We start from the raw sequence: 26,767 nt of genomic DNA on the forward strand, positions 1-26,767 counted from the left end.
TTGCAAGGAAATGTTCAGAAGAATTATAGAGACAGCCTGATGTCATCAGTATATTGAAAAGGGCAGACAGGGAACATGAATAGCAGAGGGTTGGGAAATGAAGGTTTGGAGACCATGTTGGAAAATGAAGAATATAGTAGGGGAACAGAAAACTAAAGATGCAAAATAGGGGTCTGTACTTTAAATGGGTAACATGGACGTAATTATTTCCCCTTCTTTGCATCAGCAAAAATGGACTGCTTGTTCTTGGAAATTCTTTTACAAAACTATAATTCTCATAAAATGAGGCCACCATTTTGTAAAGTAAATCTGATAGAAATGTATGCAAGTTAAATGGCTTTATGGTCTGTCACGTGGTCTTGGCTCAGTCTCTAACTAAATTTCAAAGCATTATTGCACCAGTAAGTCAGTTACTGATGAACTGCTGACAGCTCCCAAAACATCAGGCATGAGCAGCTGCTGTCGACAGAAATAATTGCTCCAGAGGGGAAAAAGGAGGATCGTTACAGTGGATATAAGATATCTCAGAATGTTAGCTTGTTCAATTTACTGTACACCGGCTTTTAGAAACACCAGGGCATCTGCAACCAAAGGCTGCACAATGCAAGTTCCTTATGTATTCACTGTATTCTTGCTCAATTCACTCTCTCTCTCTTAACCCAATATAGTTTTTAAATCTAACTACACTAAATCTTGGCCTTTTCTGTGATGGAAGTAATCCCAGCATTTCATATTGATGTTTGTATCTGTAATTTTCTAACTCTTGGTATGTTTCTGGTGAATGTATATTGTATACTATTATGATGCATTTCCCATAATGGTTGTTCAGAATTGCACAGTTCTCTAATTAATGTTTTGTACAAATTTACCTTTTCTTGGCTTGTTCTCCTTGTTACCATTTTAAAATTTCGTCTCTCTTCTCATATTTTTTTCAATGGATAGGCACTTTAAACCCATTGAGGTCACATTCACATATCTTATTTTTCTCGTTGAATCCATTAACTAACTTATTTAAGCTAGTTAATTACCAGCTTCCAAATGGTTGTTGAAAAATGCATTTTTAATTCACCACTATATTACTACTTGATGCTGGTGTGATTTTGTGAAGAAACTCCATCTGAAAACCCTTTTTTTTGTTTAGATGTGCAGATGTATTATGTATTATTACGTTTTGAAATGAATACTTTAACATTATGATGACAAATTAGATGGTCATTTATTGCATTGCTGTTTGGGGGAATTTTGCCTGTTGGTTTTGTTTCCCTCCATTGGAGAGAGTTGGCGGAATGATGTTATCACTGGGCTAATAATCCAAAGATCCAGGTTAATGCTATGTCATGAGTTAAAATCACACCACAGCTGTTGGCAATTAAACTCAGTTTAAGTATTTGAAATTCTCAAACTTACCTGATGCAACAATGAAGGAAGTCAGCCAGCTGAAATAATTCCAGATCCACTGTGATGTGGTTGTCCTTTAAATGCTATCTGAAATGGTCTGGTGAGCTGCTCATTTGTACCAAACTGCTACAAAGTTAAATGAACTGACCAAAATTTGACAGACTGCTAATAATAAAGGTAAACTCCTATCTGTTGATCCTGCAGAATCTTTATTAGTACCATCAGTAGGCATGTGTCAAAATTAAGATAAGCTGCTTCGCAATCTGACATAGTCACACACAAACATACCTCACAGAAAATGCCCCAGACACCACCAGTCAAAACCAGTCCCGGGGCAGGATAAATTCACCAGAGATGGTGGAAGGGAGTTACATTGGGAATCTCATTTGAGAACGTTCACTAACTTAGGCCAACATCAGCAAGTGCTATTTAATATATGTTGTTTGCCACCTATCCTCCTCTGTGTGTTGAAAGGAGTACTGACTGGCAAAATAACAGAATCTATTCTGGATAATAGACTTAAATGTCCATTAAAGAGTTGCTCAGTAGCATCACTGCTGACAGAGCTGGCTGAGTTCAAAAGGACATAGCTCCCAGGCTGAGACTGCAGCAGGTAGGAAGGTACCAACAAATGGGAAAAATGATCTTTATTTGTTCCCCGCCAATCTACTCCTCTAGGTAGGAGTGACGATTCTACAGTCATTGTAGAGATGAAGTCTCAGCTTCTTATTAAGCAAAACCCTATTGTGTTCTTTGGCATTATCTGTGTACTAAATCAGATTTCAAACAGATCTAGCAATTCAACACACTCTGTGACTCATCAACAGCAGCAGTAGAATTGCACATAATTGCAATCTATAACCTAAACAAAAACTGAAAGAACTGTGGATGCTGTAAATCAGAAACAAAAACGGAAATTGCTGGAAAGGGTTCTGAGGAAGGGTCGCTTGACCCGAAATATTAACTCTGATTTCTCTCCCCAGATGTTGCCAGACCTGCTGAGCTTTTCCAGCAATTTCTGTTTTGGTTTGTGACCTTGGTTTGTGTTTGGTTCTGTTTTGGGGGTGGCACGGTGGCACAGTGATTAGCACTGCTGCCTCACAGCGCCAGCGACCCGGGTTCAATTCCTGCCTCAGGCGACTGACTGTGTGGAGTTTGCACATTCTCCGTGTGTCTTTGTGGGTTTCCTCCGGGTTCTCCAGTTTCCTCCCACAGTCCAAAAATGTGCAAGTCAGGTGAATTGGCCACGCTAAATTGCCCGTAATATTAGGTGCAGGGGTAAATGTAGGCGAATGGGTCTGGGTGGGTGCGCTTCGGCGGGTCGGTGTGGACTTGTTGGGCTGAAGGGCCTGTTTCCACACTAAATAATCTAATCTAAAAAAAACCTGTACCCTCTTTTGGTTGGCTTTTTCCTCTGCTCTACTATTACCAAATTCATCAATGTGGGAGATCAACCTTGTTTTAAGCAAGAGTGCAGCGCATATGCTATGAGTAGCATTAGGCATATCTGAAATTGAAATGTGAACCTGGTGAAGCTACACGCAGGACTTTTGCATTCGAAACATTGTAAATAGCATTGTAAAAGGCAGATCAAAGATCATGTACAAAATGGATCAGATTTAAGCTCTGTAGCCCTGCCATGTCAAACTGAAAATGATGGTGGCAACTAATCAACTATAAAGAGGATGTTCCATAAATATCGCCATACTCCATGATTGGATAGTCCAGCACTTCTATGCAAAACAGTCAGCCAAAACATTTGCAACCATGTTCAGCCAGATTTGCCCATCCTGGTGGCTTCTGAGATCCCCAGCACCAAAGTTGCCAATTTCCAGTTAGTTTACTCCACATGATTTCAAGCCATAGCAAAAGATACTGGATACTGCAAAGACTGTGGACTTTGACAGCATTTCAGCAATAACACTGGAAACTTGTGCTCCAGAGCTAACTGAATCCCTAGCCATGCCATTGCATCTGTACTGCAATGCTGACATCTACTCAACAATGTTGAAAGTTGCACAGGTGTGTCTGAAACAGTACAAATCACATCTGCCACTAATGCCCATATTCTCAAAATACTTAGAGTCAGGTAGTGGCGGAGTACGGCTTCTGAACCCGGGGCTCGTTGGCTTTCCATTTTATTGTTCTCTTTTATTGTACTTGCCGCTTGAAGTGCTCGCGCACGAACGTTATCGGCAGTGGCAAGTGAGCCTAGCATGGATTCTTAGTGATGGCGTTAGAAGTGAGTTCCTGGTGGCTTCTGCTTCGAGGCGGCCCTAACACTGACTAATGGCTGCTGCACCAGCGCAAGTTCATGGAGGGGTGGCAGAAGTGAGTTTGGGCTCAGTATGAGATCTGTAGCTGCATTGACAAGGTGGTCCCAAAGCAGACACATGGTGGCAGCAGAACATGATGCAGTACCCAATGGAATCAGTGGCATCTGCATTGGCAACGTCCAGTGAGGACTCATAGTGGTGATGGTGTTGATATAAGCGAGATGGTGCCAAAGAGTAGCGACTTCCATTCAAGCAACTGCATGACGAAGGGACACATGCCTGGCCATCAGGTCCATAGCCCAGGGTGCAGCACATAACAAGAAGGACTGTAAAGTTGAACATGTTTTCTTTATATCTTTATTTTTCTGCCGTCATTCAATGTTTTGGTTGTTTTTGTGTTTTAAGATGACTCTGGAGAGTGGTGACACTATAGAAGACGTTCCACTGTATCTTGTAACAAAATGCATGTAACAGTAAATAAATCCATCATCAACGAAGTGCAGTCAAATGGCAGTAAATCAGCAATAACTTACTGGTTGGCTGATCAGTTTGAGTTCTATCAAGGCCACTCAGCTGCTGACCTCATTATATCTTTGGTCCAAACATTGAGAAAGGAGCGGAACTTCAGTGGAGAGGTGAAAATAACTGTCTGTGACATCGAAGAAGCATTTGACAGAGTATGGTATCAAAGCTGGAGAAAGTAGGAATTCATGGGGTGGGGGAAACTTTCCATCGTTTGGAATCATATGAAATGCAAAGAAAAATGGCTGTGATTATTGGAGGTCTGTCGTCTCAATCCAGATATCATTTCAGAGGTTACTCAAGTTAGTGCCCTGTGCTCAATCATCCTCTGCTGATCCAAAACTTGTTATTCTTCCGTCATGAGGTCAGAAGTGGGGATGTTTGCTAATAGCTGTATAATGTTCAGCACTATATGTCACTCCTCATTCTGAAACTGCATATGGACACTGACTGTGGGATTTAAATGTGAACTGACAAGTGGCAAATAACTAATGTCACACCAGTACCAGGCAATGAATCTAACCATCTGTCCTTGATGGTCACTGGCATTGCTGAATTCCCTGCTGTTAACATTCTGGGAATTACTATTGACCAGCAACTGAACTGGACCAATCATACTGTGGATATAAGAGTAAGCCAGAGGCTAGGACCTTAGCTCTTGATTCTGCAAAGCTTGTGCACCGTCTACATTTCACAAGTCAGCTGCGTGATGGAATGATCTTCACTTGGAAGGGTGCATCTACAGCTGTATTCCAGACTAAGTAGCCTTCCTGGTTGGTATCTTATTCGTCACCTGAACTATTGTTCCCTTCAAATCCAGTGCACAGTTTCAAGCTATGTTCCATGTACAGATTGCATTGACATCCAGTCATCAGAGGTGTTTTGACAGCATTATTGAAATGTTTGAGTGTGCCACATTGAAAGATGAGGGCAGCAGCTGCACGGGAATACCCACTAGCTGCAAATTTCTCTCCAAAGATACACACCATCCTAATTTGAAACTATATTGTGGTTCCTTCAACCTTGCTAGGTCATGATCCTGGAACCTCCTTCCTAATAACACTGCAGAGATATCTAGTTCCCATGAACTGTAGCAGTTCAACTAGGCACTCTTCATCTTCCTGAGGCCAATTGGCTATCAGCATTAAATGTTTACCTTACGAGCTATGCCCATACCCTGCAAATAAAAAAGTGAAGTTATAATAATACCTAAACTTTTAAACTGCATAATTATTGCTTAATGCTTCCTAGGATTTCTTGACATAAAAAGTGCAATTACAAGCTCCTTCTATTTATCTTTTTCAGGGATCTTAGAAAATTTAAAGATGTTAAAAAACAGTTTGACAAGGTCAGTGAAGAGAAAGAAAATGCATTAGTGAAAAATGCTCAAGTTCAAAGAAATAAGCAGCATGAAATGGAAGAAGCTACGAACATCCTAACAGCAACACGCAAGTGCTTTCGACATATAGCACTGGACTATGTTTTACAGGTATTGCCTAAAATAGAGTATTTCACTCATTTTAAAGTATTTGATTTATTTTGAATTATTTAGAACTATAGTATTAACCTTTTCTCCATCACTGCAACGTCAGTAAAATAAAAATACATGAAGGCACTGCAACGGAGTAACACAACTGATTTTTTAATTCAAATATTAGAATGCAAATATATATACTTGTTGGCTTTAAATGGAAGAGTTTGGCAAAGAGGTCATCCAATCTGTGTAATGCTCCCTAGTGTAAACCAAATTGCATTCAAAGCAGTAAATAGAGTATGAAATAAATCACTGTTCCTCTTGGTAGGAGTGTTTTGAGGAGGGGGAGACAAAAGGGTATCTCTTATACTGATATGGAAAGGTACCATGGGAATGAGTTTTGAGCATTATTGAAGAAAGGATCAGATGTTGTGGATCAAATGATTTTTTTTGGAATGTTGTGGGGTGGGGGGGATAACTGTTAGTAGCATCATGCATGAAGTAGTGAAAGTGGTGCAAGCTCTGGTTAGGGAGTTAATGAAGAAATTATGACGAAAAGAAGGTAGAGTTAGCTGAAGTGAACTAGACAGACAGATTAGCAGGAAAGTCGGTAAACAAACAGTGGCAAACATTTTAAAGAGGCAATTCATGATTCCCAGAAAAAATATGTCCCAGTACATCTCTGGGACACCCGCACCAATCAACCACACCGCCCTGTGGCCCAACATTTCGACTCCCCCTCCCACTCAGCCGAGGGCATGGAGGTCCTGGGCCTCCTTCACCACCGCTCCCTCATCACCAGACGCCTGGAGGAAGAACGCCTCATCTTCCGCCTCGGAACACTTCAACCCCAGGGCATCAATGTGGACTTCAACAGTTTCCTTATTTCCCCTTCCCCCACCTCACCCCAGTTCAGCACTGTCCCCATGACTTGTCCTACCTGCCTATCTTCTTTTCCACCTATCCACTCCACCCTCCTCTCTGACCTATCATCTTTATCCACTCACCTATTGAACTCTGTTGCTTTCTCCCACCCCTACCCTCCTCTCATTTATCTCTCCACCCTTCTGGCACTCTGCCTATATTCCTGATAAAGGGCTTTTGCCCGAAACGTCGATTTTACTGCTCCTCGGATGCTGCTTGAACCGCTAACATACTAGCCTACACATCTCTGGACACTTGGAAATTTAGAATGGGCAATCCACCTATCCATGGGAGGAAACCAGACAACCTGGAAGAAACCCACACAAACACTGGGAGAATGTGCAAACCCCACACAGTCACCCTAGGGTGGAATCCAACTCCGATCCTTGGTGCTGTGAGGCAGCAGTGCTAACCACTGACCCACTGCGCTGCTCATTTATTTGATACTGTTGTTTACCAGTGTTTGTTTAGAATAGTATTATGCTACAGTTGCATTAACATTTGCTTTCTGAAAGCCATAGGGAGAAATTTGCTCCTCCTCTGTTGGTTCAGCCATTGCTAGCAACCCATAAAGTGCTGGCTCTTGAAATCCATGTGAAACCTAAAGCATATTTTTTATACGTATTTTTATTGAAAATTTAACATGTTTTTACAAGTTTACAAAAGAAAACTCAAGTATAAACATTGATAGACAGTTAAATCTTAAATGATAACCAAAATCTGTCAAACAAGAAAAAAAAATACCAAAAGGAAAAAAAAGACAAAACTCAACTAACTACTCATCTAACTTACAACTAACCAGAGTGTATGATTAAAATTCTTACATTATTCAAGAGAAAAAAAACCCAACGGATAACACATAAATTGAGCAGTGATAATACATGGTCGGAATGTGTTAACATCAGATCATAACACCACCCATATTTATCCAAAACATCCCGAGCATAAAGTGTATAAAATTCGCAAAAATAAAAGCTCTTTAGTACATTCAGATCAATATAATTAAAAAAACTATTTCTAAATAGTTAAATAAAGGTATAAAACATATTTAAACGGAGATCTTGCCCCTTATTCCCAGGGGGCATCACTTCCTTTCCAATAAACCCATCATAACCTCTCCCAACCAGTGTCCACCCTTGACTCAGGCACCCCAGAATAGGATAAAGAAAATTCAAGTAGACTACTGAACTAGACCTAACAGTGAGTACCCTATTCCCACCCACCCACACCAACACCTGGATATATTTGGTAATGTTAATACCATATTTGAACATATATGACTATAAAATTACAGTCTCAGCAAATAATAATTAAATATATTAATACAAAATAACGGGAAAACAACCCCGCTCCCAAGGACAAAGATAAAATAAGATAAGGTAGCCACCCCCCCCCCCCCCCCCCAATAATATGCGGGGGAAAGAAAGTCGCTAAGTAAAGGATGAATAAATAAACCCTTCTTCCCACCCCCTGGTGATAATATTAAACAGTAAGGTAATGAAAGGAAAAAAAAGGGGAGGGTAAACCGGGGTGAGGGTAGGGCAAAACAACATCAATTAACTCTTATAATTTATCTAAGAGTCCAAAAGTTCCTTGGCCTTCTCCGGTGATCCGAAGTTATACACGGACCCTTCATGGCTGAAGCGTAGTATAGCTGGGTAGTGCAAGGAGTATTGAATGTTTAAATCCCTTAAACGCTTCTTTGCTTTATCAAACGCCTTCCTCTTTCGGACCAAAGCTGGAGAAAAGCCCTGAAATAACTTAAACTTGGATCCTTTATAAGTCATGGCTTGGGGATCTTTCCCAAGATTTCTGGAGGCTTCCAAGAGCATCTGCCTCACCTTTATAGCTCTGCAGCCGGAACAGGACTGAACAGGGGCGCTGGTTTGAGCTGGGCCTGCATATTGCAACCCAGTAGGCCCATTCTACCCTTACCTGGCCTGATCTAGCCACCAGATTCAATAACTGCGGAAGCCACTGTTCAAGAAACCTTGTAAGCTGGCCGCCTCCTTCCTGTTTGGGAAGGCCCAGCAAACGAATATTTTTTTCGACTACCTCGAGAATCGGCCAAGAATGAATTCCATCGACTTTGGGACTCTTCAATGAAAGCATCGATCTTCGCATCGAGTTTGGAGATTATTTCCGTGAGGCTTGCCACCATAGGTAAGTCCCCTGGGTCGACTGCGGATGCCTCTGCTGCAGCTGGGGAGGATGGGGGAGGATTGTTTAAGTCTCCTTTTTTAGAATGAACATGTTGGTTCAGTTTCAGGATTTATTAAGAATTTTCTCTTATTTATATTGAAAAAGTGATGGAACATGTACATTGAGAATACATTCATTAGTCACAGAACTGTAACTGAAATAGCCTGCAGTCTTGATTAAATAAGCATGCTTATTATACACAGCAGTCACACTGATGGGAAAATGCCTGGAATTTCTGCAGAGTTTCTTCAATTTTGGCAGAAATTGAGTGCAAATCTTCGAGAAGCAGCATAAGCAGATGTTCACACTGTTTTCTGTTGATGTATCCATGTGTGTTTGAAAGAATAACTGCAAAAAAGCCTATCCTAAAATTCCATGATTTATGAAAGTGAGAGTTTCTCAAGAGATCAGCATATTCCAGTCTCTTTTGGAGTGTATCCACTTTCCCATGACATTGCTCATGGGTAGTCCAAGGCTTTTGTGTATTTGTTTTCTCATTTTTATCCTGTTTTTTAATTTGATTGTTGCTTCAGAGAAATGAAGTTTTTAAGAAATGAAGTATTCTGTTAAGTACACCCAGAATTCTAGAGTTTAAAATAGTTAAAAGGAAGAAACTGTAGAGTTTCAAGATACTGCAACGTTAATAGTCCTAGGCTGAAATTCTATTTCTTTTGTTGCCAAGCAGTATGGTGTGAGAGCTTCAGTATAGGAGACTAACATCTGAAGTGCTTTCTGTCTCATCAAGACCTGAATCACTTAGACTTTTGTGTCAATGTGAATTTGAAATTACTTTGCATAGGTACAAGGATTGCAGTACAATGTTAGTAATTTATAAATTGTTGATTTAAATCTTTTATAGCTTTTGTTTCTCCTCATTTCTCAGCATTGTACTTAAATTTTGATTTTTGTCTTTTCACAATCAATCTTTCCCTTTTTTTTGCTTTCTGTTTTGTTGTTTTATCTTTGTGACTTGACTTGTTATTTTCTGTACTTTCAGCCATGTCATCAAAAATGCTGATTTCATCATTGAGCAGCAAAAAAAACCCAGTAAAGAATGCAGAGTAGTTCTTAGTTGAGGAAATGACACATGCACTATGGAAGATGGAAATTGAATCCAAAGTCTTCCTTTAAACTTATTTTGCATTTTTTAAGGCAGTAAAGTGCATTACTGTTCTTTTTAACCTGTTCTGTGCAGGGTTTTTTAAAAACTCCACTATCATGTTTACTAAAGATGCAACACATCACCACAGACACAGAAAGACTTACATGACCTGCAGACACGTTGAATTTGAGATTTATAACAATGGACCCTTCTCACTCTCTGGGTATCTCCATTTCCCCCAAGCTGGTTTTGGCATAGAAAACAACATACATTTCATAACAAGCTATTTTCTGATAAAAGTTACGCTACAGTCTTTTTTTTCTATTGGATTAAGTGTTTTTTTTAAGAAGGAACTAATTGACTCAGCAAGATGGTGGCAATTCTGTAGAACTGCTGTGGACAGCCTTGCCTAACAGCCAAGGCATACTGGTGTTTTTTGCCATCTCTGGCCAACTTATGTGGTGGAATTATTATTTTAAAACCTTAGGTACCACATATTTGTTAATATTTGGGAGTGGGAAGGATGCCAGAGGGAAAAGGAGCAAACAAACAGCAGCAGGGAGGACACTCCCCTGCAAGCACCTACCACACCAGAGACTGCAGCAGCAGCAACTGCTCCTGAACCCCCCGGGGACCTGACACACTCGTAGGAATTGGCTGCGGCGATGGAGAGACTTACCTTGAAAGTTGGGCTGCGATTGAAGAGATCCATGGGGAGATTCGTGCCTAGGTCCAACCTATCGCAACCATCCTGCAGAAGCATGAGCAGGAGATCCATGGCCTCTGGGAGCAGCTGGAGGAGGTGGAGGGTCAAACTAAGGCCTTGGAAGCTGCGATGGAATCCTCATTCAGTCAGATCCAGGTACTGGAGCGAGAGGCACGGGCCTCGTGAAACCATATTGGCGACCTTGAAAATCGAGGTCAGAAGATAAATCTCTGAATTGATGGGCTCCCTGAAGGTAAGCAGCCAGTCAGCTTCTTTGAAAACTAGCTGTCGAAGTTTTTGGGCCTTCACATAGAATCCAGCAGGCAACAGATTGAAAGGGCTTATCGGGTTACAGTGCACAGGTCAGGGCCGGTGCAGCGCCCCCGCTCGGTCCTAATACACTTCCATTCAATAATGACAAGCAAAAAGTCAAAGAGGCTTCCAGATCCCTGGGAAAAGATCAGCAGGCACTGCTGTACAAGGTCAAAAATCATGTTTTTTTCCAGCATTTCTCAACACCTGTAATTCAAAAGAGGAAGTCATTTGAAATTTAAAAGAGGCTGAGTAACCTGGGCATCCAGTACTCCATGAGATACCCTGCAGTGCTTCGTTTCAGCTACGAGGACTCAGTTGATACATTTGACTCAGCAGATAAAGCTAAAAACTTTGTGGACACTTTAAAATAGACGGATTGGCCTGAAGAATACGGCTAATGTTTGTTCTCTTTTCTATCTTTCCCATGTTTTCTCTTTTTTTTTAATTCCTTTCTTTCTCCCTAATAACTTCCTTTTTGTAAAGGGGATAAAACACCTTGGAATAAGTTGTCCTTTTTTTTATTAACTGGACTTTCTGATGGGAATTTTTCTGAATGTTCTTTGTTGTCTCTTCCCTTTTTTTTGTTCTGTTTCTCTTTTAGTCACAAGTAGGGGTGACATGAAGCCAGGGATGGGTGGAGTGCTCTATCCTGACTTTGTCGTTTTTCTGTTGATTTAAGGATCATCTCGTTTTTGTTTTTTGGCTGAAGGCTGGGGTACAGTCCGGGTTTGAGGGAGCTGTGAAGGAGGGGATGGGTAGGGTGAGTGCCCCCTATGGGCAGGGGAAAGAATCTTCCATTCAAGGTTTTATAGTTGATTTTCTTTTGTGGCTTTTTTTGGTAGTGTTTATAGTTATGATAGAGTAGTTTTTTGTATATATAGTTTTTCAATTCTGAGTCTTTATTTACTTATGCTTGGCACTTTGTAAGCAGAGTTCTCCCTCCAAGGGATTCAAGGGTGTTTGAAAGGGGATATGGCTAAGTCTTATTAAATGGTGCACCTGGAACATTAAGAGAAGTCCTTCCCCTGTTTAAAGGAAAAAAAGTGCTTTCTAGCCTTACGAGGAAAAGGGTTGATATCGCTTTGTTGCAGGAAACCCATCTTGATGATGGGGAACACCTTAAATTACAACAGGGCGGTTATGACGAGATTTTTTTTTCATCCTTGACTACTAAAAGTAGGGGAGTGGCAGCATTTATCCAGAAAAATCTGCCGTTCACATTATTAGAGCAGGTGAAAGATGAGCAGGGACGGTTTGTGATACTTAAAGCCCTGATACATGGGGAAGAATAGGGCATTTTAAATGTCTACTCCGGTACATCCCCTCAAATTTTTGATTAATGTTTTCTCCAAGTTGATTGCTTTTGGAACATGGCGCATTATTATAGGGGGGGATTTTAATTGTCTTTTGGATCCGAAAGTGGACAGGTTGCCTTGTGGGCCCATAACTATTTCTTCGCAGGCCAAGCAGGTGGTTGACTTGTGCGAGGAGTTGGGGCTGGTGGATATTTGGAGATGTCTTCACCCTACTGGCAGGGACTTCACCTTTTTTTCAAGCCCACATAAATGTCACATGAGGATTGACCTCCTTCTGGCTCCCTCCACCCTTCTGGATTTGATTATGGGTTGTAAAATTGGGAACATAGCTATCTCTGATCTCACGGCGGTATATTTGGAGGTTAAGGCCAAGAATGAAGGGCTAGGTTTGCGGCACTGGTGTTTGGACTCTTTTCTCCTTAAGGATTCCAAATTTGTGGAATTATTCCTGAAGGAGTTTCAGGAATTGTTGATTATCAAATCAGGCACAGCTAGTAGTCTGTCAATGCTGTGGGATTCTGCTAAGGCCTTTGCTAGGGGATTAGCTATTTCCTATTCGGCTAGCCGGAAACGACAGAAGGAGGAACAGCTGCGTCTACTTGAGATGTGGTTGAAAGCTGCCGAGGTGGCCCATTTTGCTACGGCGGATCATTTTGACTAAGCTACGGTGGATCACGGCTCTCCGGGCTGCCTTGAATTCGATACTGGCACAAAACGCAAAGAAAGAACTAGCTTTTGCTAAACAAAGGCTTTTCGAATATGGGGATAGGCGAGGGAAGTATTTAGTGTCCCTGACTAGGAAAATGCGTGCTCCCCAGTCCATTACTGCAATTGGAGACAGTGCCGGGGTCCTTACATACAATGCTAAAAAGATTAATGAGGCTTTTTGGAGCTTTTACTCTGAATTGTATCAGTCTAAAGGTTGCGAAGACAGGAGTGCTAAAACGGAGACCTTTTTTAAGAACCTGGACCTCCCCAGGGTTCACTGGCAGGGTTCCGATACCTAGGCATTTTTTGTTACTCCCAAGTTTGATCTGTTATTTTGGACTAACTTTGCTCACTTGCTCGACAATATTAAGCAAGATCTCCATAGATGGGAGGCTCTTCCAATTTCATAGCTGGGCTGAATATCTCATTAAGATGAATGTTCTTCCTCCCTTTATCTCATGCGTGTGCTCCCTATAATGTTTCCCAGGTCAATGCTGCGGAAGCTTATGGGGTGGTTCCTTTGTCTGGCATCGTGGGCAGCCCCTCATCAAACTTACTAAATTGCAGTTGCCTCAAGGAGGGGGAGGAGTTGATTTCCCAGACATCAGAAGGATCAATTGAGTTTCCTGCTGTTCTTTGCCTGTGATTAGGTAGGTAACGATCCAAACTCAATATGGCTGGATATTGAGGCCTCCCAAGCAAAGTGTCGTCTTATTAACCTATTGTTCATGGACAAGATGAGGACGGTTATGGACTACTACCAGAACGCCATTGTCATTAGTACAATCAAGGCATGGAGGGCGATGCGTCAGAGTGAGGGTTGTTTATCCAAGACATTGCCACTTACACCTATAGTTGGCATGACAGGGTTCTGACCAGGGAAGATTGACTCAGGGTTCAAACTATGGGCAGTGAGAGGAGTTTCTAGTTTGGGAGACTTGTTTGAGGGGGAGGTTATGATGTCTTTTGAGCAACTGAGCTGCAAATACGGGTTACCCAGCAGAGATCTTTTCCGTTTTTTTCATGTTAGGGATTTCATCCAGAAGAAGACTATGCTTCTCACTAAGCCCTATAAGCTCCGATACAGAGAGGTTGTTGGTACGTTCCACAAGCACCTTTTGGTTAGTGCCCTCTATCGCCTGCTGAGTGGCAGGGCTTGGCAGGATATTAACCGGTTATGAGAGATCTGGGAGCAAGAGCTAGGTGTGGAGATCTCTTCTGAAACATGGGAGGACATATGGGCGAATGCTCAAAAGATCTCAATATGTAGTAGGACATGCGCTATGCAGTTAAAAGTTCTGCACAGGACTCCTCTGGCACCAGACCGTCTGGCGAAGTTTAAAAAAGGGGCATCTTCAGTGTGCCCCAAATGCAAAATAAGTGTAGGTACTCTTACCCATTGCTTTTGGACATGCAAGCTCCTTGTTTATTGGAGCACTGTGGTGGGAGAAATAGGGAGGGTATTGAGGATTGAAGTCAAAGTAGATATCTCTCCTCTTAGGTCTACCAAATTTACCATCTTTAGACAGATATGGAAAGAAACTATTTAATATTCTTGCATGCTGTGCATGGCAGAATATTCTGATGAATCGGGTGTCTGAGAACCCGCTGGGCTTGCTGGGATGGCAGAAATTAATTATGGAGCACATTCCCTTGGACTTTTTTACAGCATGATGCACCACACAACAGTCCATTTTTATAAGACATGACAGCCCTACTTGAGTTAATTGTCTATAGATTTCAGTTATCCTAACTCGGGCGTTTGTCTAACCAGGTTGGTTAGATTTGTCAAGCCCTAGGCCCTGGAGGGAGTCTCCTGAGTTAATACATATACAATACTCCCGTTACCTTTTTGAGAGCTTTGCGCTGAGCATAGCGGTTCTGTATTTTTTTTTTTTTGCTTTTTTTTTGGTGTTGCTTTGCACAGTGTTAGGGTTTGTTTTGTATTATAGGGTAGGTTAGTAGTTGGTAGACTGTAGTTGTATTATAATTTGTGCTTTATTTTTGTTTTTATTATACTGATTGCATTTTTCAATAACTTTGTTTGTAAAGTTCAAAAAATTTTGCAAATATATATATTTACAAAAAAAACAAACAAATTGACAACTGAGATGGTGTGGATGTCGGATGAGAGAGCTTGGACAGTGGTTTGAAAAAAGCTGACCCAGAATAAAGGGCAGACATTTGAGGAGAAGAATGAGGAAGGTGGGAATTTGTGGTGATATACGATGCAGTGCCAACAAAGAACAAGGGATGTTGAAAACCATGGTGCTGGTTGAAGCAAATATCAGAGATTGTGGCAACACATACAAACTGAAGTATGAAAGTAGTTGATTGCATTTGGCTCCTGAATTTAATTTAAACTTGTTTTCCAGTTCAAATCAAATCTCTTGGGGGCGATAAATATAGTTACCAAGGTTGAACGTAAACCCAAAAGATACTCAAGAAACTCAGCAGGTCTGGCAGTGTCTTAGGAGGGGGAAATGGATTTAATGTCCCGATTATAACTTTTCTTCCAAGCTTCAGCACCGTCTTTATTTCAGATTTCCATTGTCTGCAATACCTTGGTTTTATTAAATGGACACCATCCATTGTAAATGTTGAGTTGACAACTTAATTGACAACTGAAAAGCAGCTTATGGTTAGCTGGTGGCACTTCTAAGTTTAAAGAAATCTCAATCAACCCAAGAAGCAGAATATAAGTGCCTTCTGATTCTTTGATCTGCAGATGCCAATTCAAACTCTTGTTGGGCTCTTTTCAATTAATCTTTAACGATTATATCTTAGTGCATAAGTAAAAGAGTTGGACTTTGCCTTTAAAATAAATGAGCAAACTTTAAAATCTGTCAAGGATCGTCTCGGTCAGTGGGGAGGGTCAAGTATTGCCAGTTCTGTTTCAAAAAAAGTTAATTGACTGCTTACTTAACAGTTTTCTAGTTGGCTAAAATGTTAGGTTTATATTTAACATGGATTTGGTTATCTGTGCTTTCATGAAGGTCCTACTTCTCCTGACTGTATTCCATTAGAGTGTTTCATCAATTAGATGCATCAGGTGTGCCATACATTCATCTCATTGTCTTTAGGAGGACTTAGTCAGTTCTAGTTGACTATGGTATTTAATCTAATCTGTTAGTCTTGCCTGTACTGTTAACAGCCACTTAATTTGTTTTAGCCTGGTAGCTCTTTGGAGATATTGTGAATAAAGTTATAGCTCCAACAAAGAAGAATGTGTGAATTTTTGCATCCTACTTGTTATTTGATGTCCTGAGCTCTAAGCTAATAAAGATTGAATAAATGTTTAAGCTTTCTTGGGATGCTGGCTAGGGAAGCTTTTACTGTCGATCCTTAATTGCCCTTGAGAAGACTGTCACGGGCCATCTCTTTGAACTGCTGCAATCCATCTGGTGTACATATCCTCACGAGGTTGTTAGGGGGTGGGAGGTGTTAGGATTCACAGATTTTTGATGTGACTACATTGAATGAATAGCCCAAATCAGGATGATGTGAGGCTTGGAGGGGAATTTGCAGATCCTGGTGGATTTTCCATGTATTTGCTGCCCACCTCTTCCTGGGTAGCAGTTGTCATGGACTTGGTAAGTACTGTTAGTGACTTGTTGCATTGTTTCTTGTAAATGGTACACACTTCCAACTGTCATTGTTGTGAGGAGTGAATGTTGAACATGTTAAAAGGGATGCCAGCCAATCAGGCAGCTTTGCCCTGTATGATCTTGTTACAACATGGGGTAAACACCTACTTAATTTAAACCAGCCACACACAAAAGATTTATCCCATGCAGTAATCTATGAAAATATGAGAGGCGAAGAACTATTTAAAGTAAAAATTAACAACTTTATTTCTTAAAGTCTCTAACAGAGAATAATTACTGAACAACTATTTACAACTTTTTCCTCTAACCTATCTTTTTAATTTCCCTTCCATAATACTAGTCTGATATTCCCCCCCCCCCCCCCCAATTAAGATTTCACAAAATTCAAATGTCAAAACTAGGTAGCTATTGAATCTCTGTATTTTCCTCTGGAGATTTTTTTCTTTTTATGATTTCCCTTTCATAGGTCGTTGATAAATGTACCTTTTAAGAAAGCTGTGTTTCGGGCAGTCTGTACATGCTGATAGCTTGGCAGTTCTCCCTTCAACTCTTCAATTTTTCCCAGTTTTATACCCCAGAGCGATGGATTGTTTAATTGGTTTTTAATGTTGTCAATATACTCAATTCAAATTTGATTGGAGGTTGATATTTTGGGATATAATTTAAACTAAATGGTCGAATTAGAGTTTGTTTTGTCTCTTAGCAACTCAGCCAGTGCTAGCTTGCTGAACCAAAAGTTACATTGTAAATTCTGCAGCACTATGTGCTTGCTAAGTCCTTCACACTCTCAAAGGTACAATACACTTCTACACCTTCATAACCGTATTAAGCTGGTATCGGAGCTGCATATATCCAGGTAAGTGGCGAAGTATTGCAAAACACTCCTCCTTGTGCTTTTGTCTATGGTGGACAGGCAGTGGGGAGTCAGGTGTTACATGCCACAAAATCCCTAGTATCTGACTTGCCTAACAACTGCAACAATCATCCTTTTTGTGAGGTCTGACTCCAACCAGGGCAGTGCGCTCCTCTGAATCTCATTCAATCCAGTTTGCTTGGGCTCTTTGAATCTTCACAATCTAGTGATGCTAAAGAAAATTATCCTCACTCCCTTTTTGGAGTTCAGCTCTTTTGCTCATGTTTGGGCAGAGATCGCAATGCGGTCAGAAGCTGAATGTCCCACTTCAATCCAAACTGAGTATCAGTGCGTAGATTACTACAGGCAGTCTCAGATTTGAGTGTCAGTCTTAAGAACAGCGATTTTATATTGTCTTGTGTTGTGTTCTGACTGACTTGTGTACAAGTTGACTTGCGAACAGACTTTAGAACAGAACCTGTTTGCAACCGAGGAACTGCCTGTATTGCACAGTAAGTGCTGTTTGATAGAATTGTCAATGACATCTTTCATCACTTTCCTGATGATTGATACTAATTGGCTGGATTGATTGTCTTATCTTTTGTGTATAGGATCTGCCTGAGCCACTTGCCACATTGTTGGGTAGATGTTTGTGTTGTAACTTTACTGGAATAGCTTGGCCATAAGTGTCAAGACATTCTGGAGCTTAAATCTTCAGGACTGTTGCCTGAATATTATCAGGGCTCTTTGCTTTTGCAGTGGCTATTGCCTTCATCTGTTTCTTGATAACGTGAGAGTGAATCAAATTGACTGAAGATTGGTATTTGTGATGTTGTGGGCCTCCGAAGCAGATGGATTGTCTGCTTGGCCTTTTGGCTTGAAAATGCTTTAACCTCCTCTACTGCACTGAAGTGCTGGGCTCCCCTATTAATTGATGTTGGGGATGTTTCTGGAGTCTCTTAATCCAGTGAGTTTTTTAATTGTCCATCATTTCTGTCTGGATGTTGCAAGATGGAGAGCATTGATCATGACCAAAAGACATTGGAGTAGAAATTAGGCCATTTGGCCCATCGAGTCTTCTGTAACATTCAGTCTGGCTGATACGTTTTTCAACCCCATTCTCCTGCTTTCTCCCTGTAACTTTTGATTCCTTGGATCAATTAAGAACCTGTCTATCACAGTCTTCAATATACTCAATGACCTGGCCTCCACACCTTTTGTGGCAAAGCATTGCACAGATTCACCACTTTGGCTGAAGAAGTTTCTCCTTATCTCTGTTCTAAAAGGTCTTCCCTTTACTCTAAGGCTGTGCCTTCAGGTCCTAGTCTCTCCTACCAATGGAAACATCTTTCCAATGTCCGTTCAGTATTCCATAAAGTAATTTAGATCCCCTCCCCATATCCTTCTAAACTCCAAGTATAGACCCAGAGTCCTCAAATGTTGTTCATATGTTGAGCCATTGTTTGTGGGATTACTTCACCCTGCCTGTTGCATACTGCAGTTAATGTTTAACATGAAAGTAGTCCTGTCTTGTAGCTTCACTAGCTTCACTGGTGCTAGTCCTTGCAGGCCTCCTGTACTCTTCATGTAACTGTCTTGGTTTGATGGTACAATGTAGGATCTTTAGGTTATACAGTTATAGATTGTGATTGAATATAATTCTGCCGGTGCTAGCTATTGTTTGTTTACAATTTTAATACAGTATTTGTTCATTTTTGCTCCATATCAGATCAATGTCCTTCAATCAAAAAGAAGATCTGAAATTTTAAAATCGGTAAGTTTTTGTCCTTAAAAGTAGTTTGATGATTAAATGTTGATCTTTAAAGTTGTTTAGGTAACCTCTTTGGATGCCACTTTGAACTCTTATTACTGATCATTAACATGCGTGTCATTCTATCATATCCTCTGAACAATATTTGATTTGAATTGATGGTTTCTGTCAGATACCTGATCATGTTTTAATATTGACCAATTGAAGGGATCATTTTCAAAGTTCATTTTTTGTAAGTTCTGGCCCAATATCAGGACTGATGTCTACAGTGGATTTTCAAACATTCACATCAGTTACTTTATAAAGTAACAGTGTTCCAACATTTTATATTTTCTATAAAGTCATCTCAATATTGAAGTTGAGATGAAAACGGCAGCTGTTTATAAAGTTTGTTGTGAGAAATTGCATTCTCACAAACTATCCTTGAATCTTTGGAATATTGACTTCTCTGTTTAATATGAAAGCTTTGGTTGTTCTGAAATGTTACTGTCAAATGTAAATCTCCTTCCAATGTTGAATTAACTCTTGTTGTAGCAGTGTTGCTGATTTGGTTCAAATGATGCCATTATTTCAATATAGCCTGTAATATTGGCAAGTTGTGCTAACAATGCAAACTTAAAGCTCCTGCACCAATCCTGTGGTTTACTTTTTTAAAAAAAATCTTTCTGCTCTTCTGTACAGTTTATCTCCTTTGGAGTCTTCATTGTGGATTACAAAGAAATGTGGATAATTAGATTAATGTCATAAATGCTTGACAAAGACTTTGCCCTATAAATTGTACTACTTCATTTCCTTGTAATTACCTCACTGAATTGCTGCAGTGCAAGATGGCCTTTATCACTAAATGTTACTATTTTATTCATTCGTGGGATGTGGGTTGTGCTGACTAGCCAGCATCCATCGCCCATCCTAATTGCCCAGAGGGCAGTTGAGTGACATGTAGCCCAGACCAGGTATGGGCGGCAGGTTCCTTCCTTAAAGGATAGTAAAGAACCAGATGGGGATTTTTTCTGACAGTCGATAACTGCCTCATGGCATCAGTAGATTTTTACTTCCAGTTTTTTTTTATTGAATTCGAAGTCCACCATCTGCTATGGGTCTGCAGATTAATAGCCTAACAATAATACCACTAGGCCACCACCACCCCTCCTTCCTCTGTCTATTCTCTTACTTATTTTGGTACTTCCTCTTCCATTTGAGCCCCATATCTCATTTGCCTCTCACCTCTCCATGTCCATTATCATTCCAACCAAGATTCTTCTTGAGTTTGAGACCGCGTTTTAGTGCAGAGATTGAGCAATGAAAACAACGGAGCATTGAGTGTTTCTGAACCTTTGTGATTTCAGTTTGACTTCCAGCCTTGCTATGCGTTTAGTTCATTGAACTTCTTAATCTCTTCCTTAATATGATGTCATACATGCAATTATCCTAACCCAACTCCACTTTTGCTTCATGCAGTGTCAATTCCCATTGTATCAGTCGTAAGGCAAGGCCATCTTTGATCAGTTCCTTGCATGCTTTACCAGACATGTTTCCTTATGCATTTGATCTTGGGAGGCTATTTCTAACTGTTAGAACTTTTCAAACTTTCAATTACTTTGGCTTTAAGTTCTCATTTTGAATAGTTCACTTGCTTCCTCACATCTGTATTGCTGCTCTTCACCCACTTAACTCCCTTAATCTCGCATCATTCTCATCTTCACCTAATTAGATACAATGCCTGAAACATGTTTGGTGTACACTTCTTTTTGTTATTCACTATCAGGCCTTTCTAGACAATGCAAAGGACTAGTGAGCCTTGTTGCATTTGGTTAAATCTTCTCATTCTCTTAGTTTATCCTGAAAAGCAAAGGTAATCACTGACTTTTTTGTCCCCCCTTCGCCACCAGCTATTGTCTCTTAAGTACAAGGTCTTCAACTTGTCCAAGATATGGATTTCAGTGTGAAGGTTTACATTCAGCTGGTCCTGCATCCTCCTTGACTTCTGTCTCCTCCCCTCCAGTCATCCTATACTTGGCCATAGCAATGCACTCCATTTTTCCCTAATTTTCCTCACATTCTCTTTTGAGTTTATCCTGTCCATCAGAGTCACCTTTTCAACTTCCCAGTCTCTGTTCTTAGCCCCATATTGCAAACTGTTTAATCTCCTCTCTCATTTTATTGCAGTGTTTAAACAAGTTTGGTTTAAATAGGGTTCAATATTCTTTCAGCCATTCCCACCCTCTCTGTAAGTTCTCGACTTTGCTGTACTTTTCTGTTTAGTACTGTGTCAAGACATTGCCTATTCTAATCCCAACGTTTCTGTGACCCCTACATCTGGATTTTTGTAATAAGGTTTCTGCCCTTACTATTGCATTGAAGTGGCCCTGTTTAGTATTGCAAATATCTATGACAGACCACGGTGCCTGAATTCTGCCTAACCGTTCACTACCTCAAGGCAGCTTTTGATATGGTTCACCAAACACTCCTCCTCCAATATCTTGATTGTTGTCAGCAAAGTAAGACCGTGCTGTCTGAAAGTATACTCCAGTGAATTCTCTCTTCTTCCCATAATCCTTGCATCTGGAATCAGTTACAGAATTACTCTCCTTCCTCTCCTTTATCTTATTTCTTGAGTGTGGTGTTTTGATACTGTCACTGGATGAGTACTCCATAGACCCAGGCTAATGATCTGAGGACATGGCCCCTTCACAAACCTTACAAAAGGTCCCAAATTCTACCATGGTAGCTGGTGGGGCTTCAACTGAACTACTTGAGAATGCATTCAGACAGTGTGGTCTCCCTTTTCTGACGACAATTGAAATAATAATTCTGGACTTGCAGAAAATGTCTGCGTAATGGTGACTGTGAAATTATTATTGTTGTAACAATGTATATTATTCACTAATGTCTTTTGGGAAAGGAACTCTACCATCTTTACCTTGTCTGACCTACAAGTGACTCCAGATCCAAAGCAATGTGGTTGTGTCTTAAATGCCATCTAGAAGCATTCTAACAAACACTCAGGTCAAGGGCAATTAGAGATGGGCAATAAATACTGGTCTTGCTAGTGATGTTTCTATATCCTATTGAGGAATAAAGGAAACAAAACTTGCATATTGTCCTCATGTTATCATCTGAAGTTAGTACATAAGGCTCCACATATACTGTAACATCACCCAACTCTATCTCTTCTCCATTCTCAGCTCCTCCCATCTGTTTATGTTTTCAGTCCACTTCACTGAACAGCCTAGATGAGCTGTTATTTCCAGTCAAATGGTCTTCCATCCTTCACACACTGTTTCATCATTACCAATTCTCTCTCCTGCCTTGGTCCCTACTCTGGGCTGAGTATTTCTATAATTTTCTAATATTCCCCCTATTGCCTCCTAATTAATCCAATTTCTTGAAATTACAGAGGCTACCTCTGTAGCATCACCATTTCCAGCCTTGCCGCAACACATCTTGGTGAATCCCTCAATTGCATTTTTTCTTTGCCTTTTTACACATTTAGCTTTTCCATTGTTTGGTGGCTTTTCTGTTGTCCTTTCTTTAGAACAGAGAAGACTGAAGGGGGATATGATTTGAGGTATATAAAAATGTAATGGGTATGGACAGGATAAATAGAGAGCAGCTGTTCCTCTTGGTTGAGGGGTCAATCACGAGATGGCATAGTTTTAGGGTAAGGGGCAGGGGATTCAGATGAGGTTTAGCGAGAAAAAGAATCTTTTTCAATGTGTGTGGTGGGAATCTGCAATGTGGTGGAGGCTGGAAGTCTTTTCAAAAAAAAAATTTAGATGAATACAATAGTTCCCACCCCCCCTACCCATTGGCGATACTCTCCAAGACCTACCGCAGATGCCCAAAACCACGGAAAGTAGCAAACCCATTCATTTAAATGGGAAATTTACCTTCCCAGCAGCCCACTGGCCCCTGGTTCTGGAATGTTTCATGTAATATGTTCTGGCCATGGTAAACCGCAGTTAACTGAAACTGCAGTAACTGGTCCTGAGGGCATGTTGGTCACCCTGTACTTCAAATGTTGTAACATTCAAGGATATAGGGCAAGTGAAAGAAATTGGGATTAGCGCACTTAGTGGTAATTGCAATGATGCAGACTTGATGGTTCGATGCTATATTTAATGTGTGAATCTATAAAATGGTAATCTGTTCTCTTGTCTGTAGAATCTCCAGTTACCACAATTGTAATCCAGTTTCTTCTCTCCCTTCTGAGGATTTCTCTGTGTCATATCATTGTTTCATAACGTGCCACATTTGGCTGGAAGTTGTTAACTGTAGCAGGTCCAGTATTCTCAGCTGACCTTGAAGAAAGCTCTTCATAATTATCTAGTAATTTCTGTGGCATGGATTTTCCCTTTCTCGATAGCAGTTTACATTGGGAGTTCAATAATGAAATAACAAAAAATCCAGACACATTCATGAAATCTCACAGATAGCAAGTCAGGAAATTAAAAGCATTGGCAATGTTCACTTTTAAATTTCAGCACAATGTGGTCAATGATCATCATGTTAGTTTCCATATCTTAATAAAAAATGTTTTAAAAACAGTTAAAATTAGGAATATTGACAATTCACAGAGATAAAATGAGCTTATCAAGTGTAATGAAGGTGTTTAATTGTCATAATGTATTTCATTAAAATCTCAGTTGTGTCTTATTTCACAAAGTTTAGCACTTTCTTTAAAGGATTTTTATAGAGAGCCTAACAGTATAAAAAAAATAGAAATTCTTGTCAATTCACTGTTTGTACTTTGGGGTCCTCAGCAATGCAAATTCTGGAAAATACAGAATTATTGATAACTTTTGGACTTCCATATCATTCTATATGTGCAAGGTATCTTGATGTTGCTGCCTGTTTCACTGGTGATAAGCACTGACAGTTGTGCCATCATTACTCAAGGCCTATATACCTTGCACATACTTTATGCAAGTAGACATTTTAGAGAGAATGACCTTCATCTGATTGTCTAAGTATATCTGTAATACTTATTACTAGACAATTCCAATAACTGAGATCATCATGCTACATAACTCCTGTCTTCCTTTGCTAAATCTGCATATTTGCATCCATTTAATTCCAACTTGTACATAATACAAAACAGTTTTATACTGATTCTTGAGTGGTCACGTTCTGGACAGTAAAATATAGAAACCACATTCTCTCTGCTTCTGCTGGAGGTGGCTTGTTTCACATTAAGTGCAAAATACCCATATTTAGAACTTCAATTTACTAGTACTTAAAGTGTCTAAGTCACATTTGCACTGTGAACCTATAACGGCCCATATCTCAAACTGCACTCTGGGACAGTTTTCTGCATGAGATGGTTTTTACTGAGGTATGTGCATTGTGAGAACCTGGTCTCTCAGTAGCACCAAATTCTCCAACTTAAACTATTACATTACATAAGCAATAATTATAAAAAGAAAAGCTAACCAATAGCACATCATTACCCAACTCCCTCCAAGGCTAAGATCCATCCCTTCAGACTTTTGAGCTTGAGACAGAAATTTCTCAAATGATGAACAACTATCAGCCATCTTCCTGCATGACTCCCTTTTGCTTTCTTGTTTTCTAGATTGTCACAAGTAGCTCCTCAAGCAATTTGTACTCGATGTATTGTGAACACCTTCAATTCTGTTTGCTGCTTTGTTCTCTATTTGAGGACCACAGTAGTGTTGCATGCATCGCAATGGCATGTTGCTACTCTTGACTAGCTTTACCATAGCCCTTCATGTATTTCAGTGTGCAAAACATACATTTAGATTTTGTCAAGAAATACCCCGTGAAGTTTGAGGATTGCCATGTGTAAAGTTTTCTTTGAAGGTTGCTGCTAGAAAATATGGCCCACTGTGCTAGACGCATGCATATTAAACATTTTAAAGATTTGCAAGGCCCTTTCCTGGAGTTTTTGTAGGTAATAGGATGTGAGAAAACACTATCATTCATTCCTTTTTCACTCTCAGAACTACATTGTACTTGGAATTCCTCTGAAGATCTCTTTCAAATTTGGTGTCTTTGAATGGTAGAGACCCTGTTGATAAATTGTGCCACATTGAGATAGGTATTTTTGTTGGAAGGATGCTCTGGGATGAAAGTAAAATATCTTTACTTATGTCAGCGCAGAAATGCTGAGACTTATTTTTGTCATATTATAAGTTTAACAAAGTTCATGTAAAATTTGACCTTTAAATATAAAAACAAACATTAAATAACAGTGCATTGAATATCCCTAAATTTTACAAGTGTCCTGTAATTAGCAAACTAATCATTTATATCTCAATACCTGAATAATTGTAATGTATTTTGAGACTGGACAAATTTAAAAATTCCACTTACCATCATTGTGACAAAATTGGTTTAGTCAACTCTGAATTATTAAACAAACATTTAAACTAAACTTCACCTTCGCTGAAAGATGAGGAAGCTTACGTCTTTTGCTGGAAAAATATAACGAATGCTGGCTATGGCTTTTTATCAGCCATGATTGAGTGGTGGAGTAGATTTGATAGGCAGAATGGCCTGATTTCTGCACCTATGTCTAACGCTTGGTAAAATGTACTGAAAAATGGACTTTGGCACAAGTTTTTCTTTTAAAGATATACTATGTGTCTCCCTTTCATTTACATACAGGTGAAATTGCAATAAGTCTTTTTTAGAATACAAAAGATAAGTTACTTAAGACTACAAACATGGTCCATTTGTGAACATAGTGTACCAGACAAATCTGGAATGAATGAGACCAGGGATATTCCTTGCATCCTTATCTCTCCATGTCTCTTTCTCAACTCAGCCACAAAAGAAGCATAATTTTCACTTCCTTCTTACCCTTTCTGTTATTTCACTACTTAATACCTGTCCTGATAGTGTAAAGACCAAACAGAATATCCGGATAGTAGTAACAGAATAGGTCAGAGTCAGCATGGATTTATGAAGGGGAAATCATGCTTGACTAATCTTCTGGAATTTTTTGAGGATGTAACTCTGGAGGTGGACAAGGGAGATCCATTAGATGTAGTGTACCTGGTCTTTCAGAAAGCTTTTGATAAAGTCCCACATAGGAGGTTAGTGAGTAAGGTTAGGGCGCATGGTATTGGGGGCAAAGTACTAACTTGGATTGAAAGTTGGTTGGCTGACAGGAAACCAAGAGTAGTGATAAACAGCTCCATTTCGGAATGTCAGGCAGTGACCAGTGGGGTACTGCAGGGATCAGTGCTGGGACCGCAGCGTTTTACAAGATATATTAATGATATAGAAGATGGTATTAGTAATAACATTAGCAAATTTACTGATGATACTAAACTAGATGGCAGGGTGAAATGTGAGGAGGATGTTAGGAGATTACAGAGTGACCTGGACAGGTTAGGTGAGTGGTCAGATGCATGACAAATGCAGTTTAATGTTGATAAATGTATGGTTATCCACTTTGGCAAGAACAGGAAGGTAGATTACTACCTAAATGGAATCAATTTAGGTAAAGGCGCAGTACAAAGAGATCTGGGTGTTCTTGTACACCAGTCAATGAAGGTAAGCATGCAGGTACAGCAGGTAGTGAAGGCAGCTAATAACATTCTGGCCTTCGTAACAAGAGTGAT

General features: G+C 40.1%; 1 protein-coding gene across 2 annotated transcripts in view; it reads left to right on the forward strand.

Moving 5' to 3' along the window:
- The window catches only part of LOC132821868 (arf-GAP with coiled-coil, ANK repeat and PH domain-containing protein 2-like), a 164,717-nt gene that overhangs the window by 72,908 nt on the left and 65,042 nt on the right, over window positions 1-26,767 (forward strand). For both annotated transcript variants that reach the window (XM_060834772.1, XM_060834773.1), the window contains exons 6-7: window positions 5,502-5,685; window positions 19,134-19,178. In XM_060834772.1, coding sequence (XP_060690755.1) covers window positions 5,502-5,685; window positions 19,134-19,178 — 229 coding nt within the window. The remainder of the gene's footprint in view (window positions 1-5,501; window positions 5,686-19,133; window positions 19,179-26,767) is intronic.

The sequence above is a fragment of the Hemiscyllium ocellatum genome, chromosome 13 (assembly GCF_020745735.1).
Source record: "Hemiscyllium ocellatum isolate sHemOce1 chromosome 13, sHemOce1.pat.X.cur, whole genome shotgun sequence".
In the NCBI taxonomy this organism is placed as follows: domain Eukaryota; kingdom Metazoa; phylum Chordata; class Chondrichthyes; order Orectolobiformes; family Hemiscylliidae; genus Hemiscyllium; species Hemiscyllium ocellatum.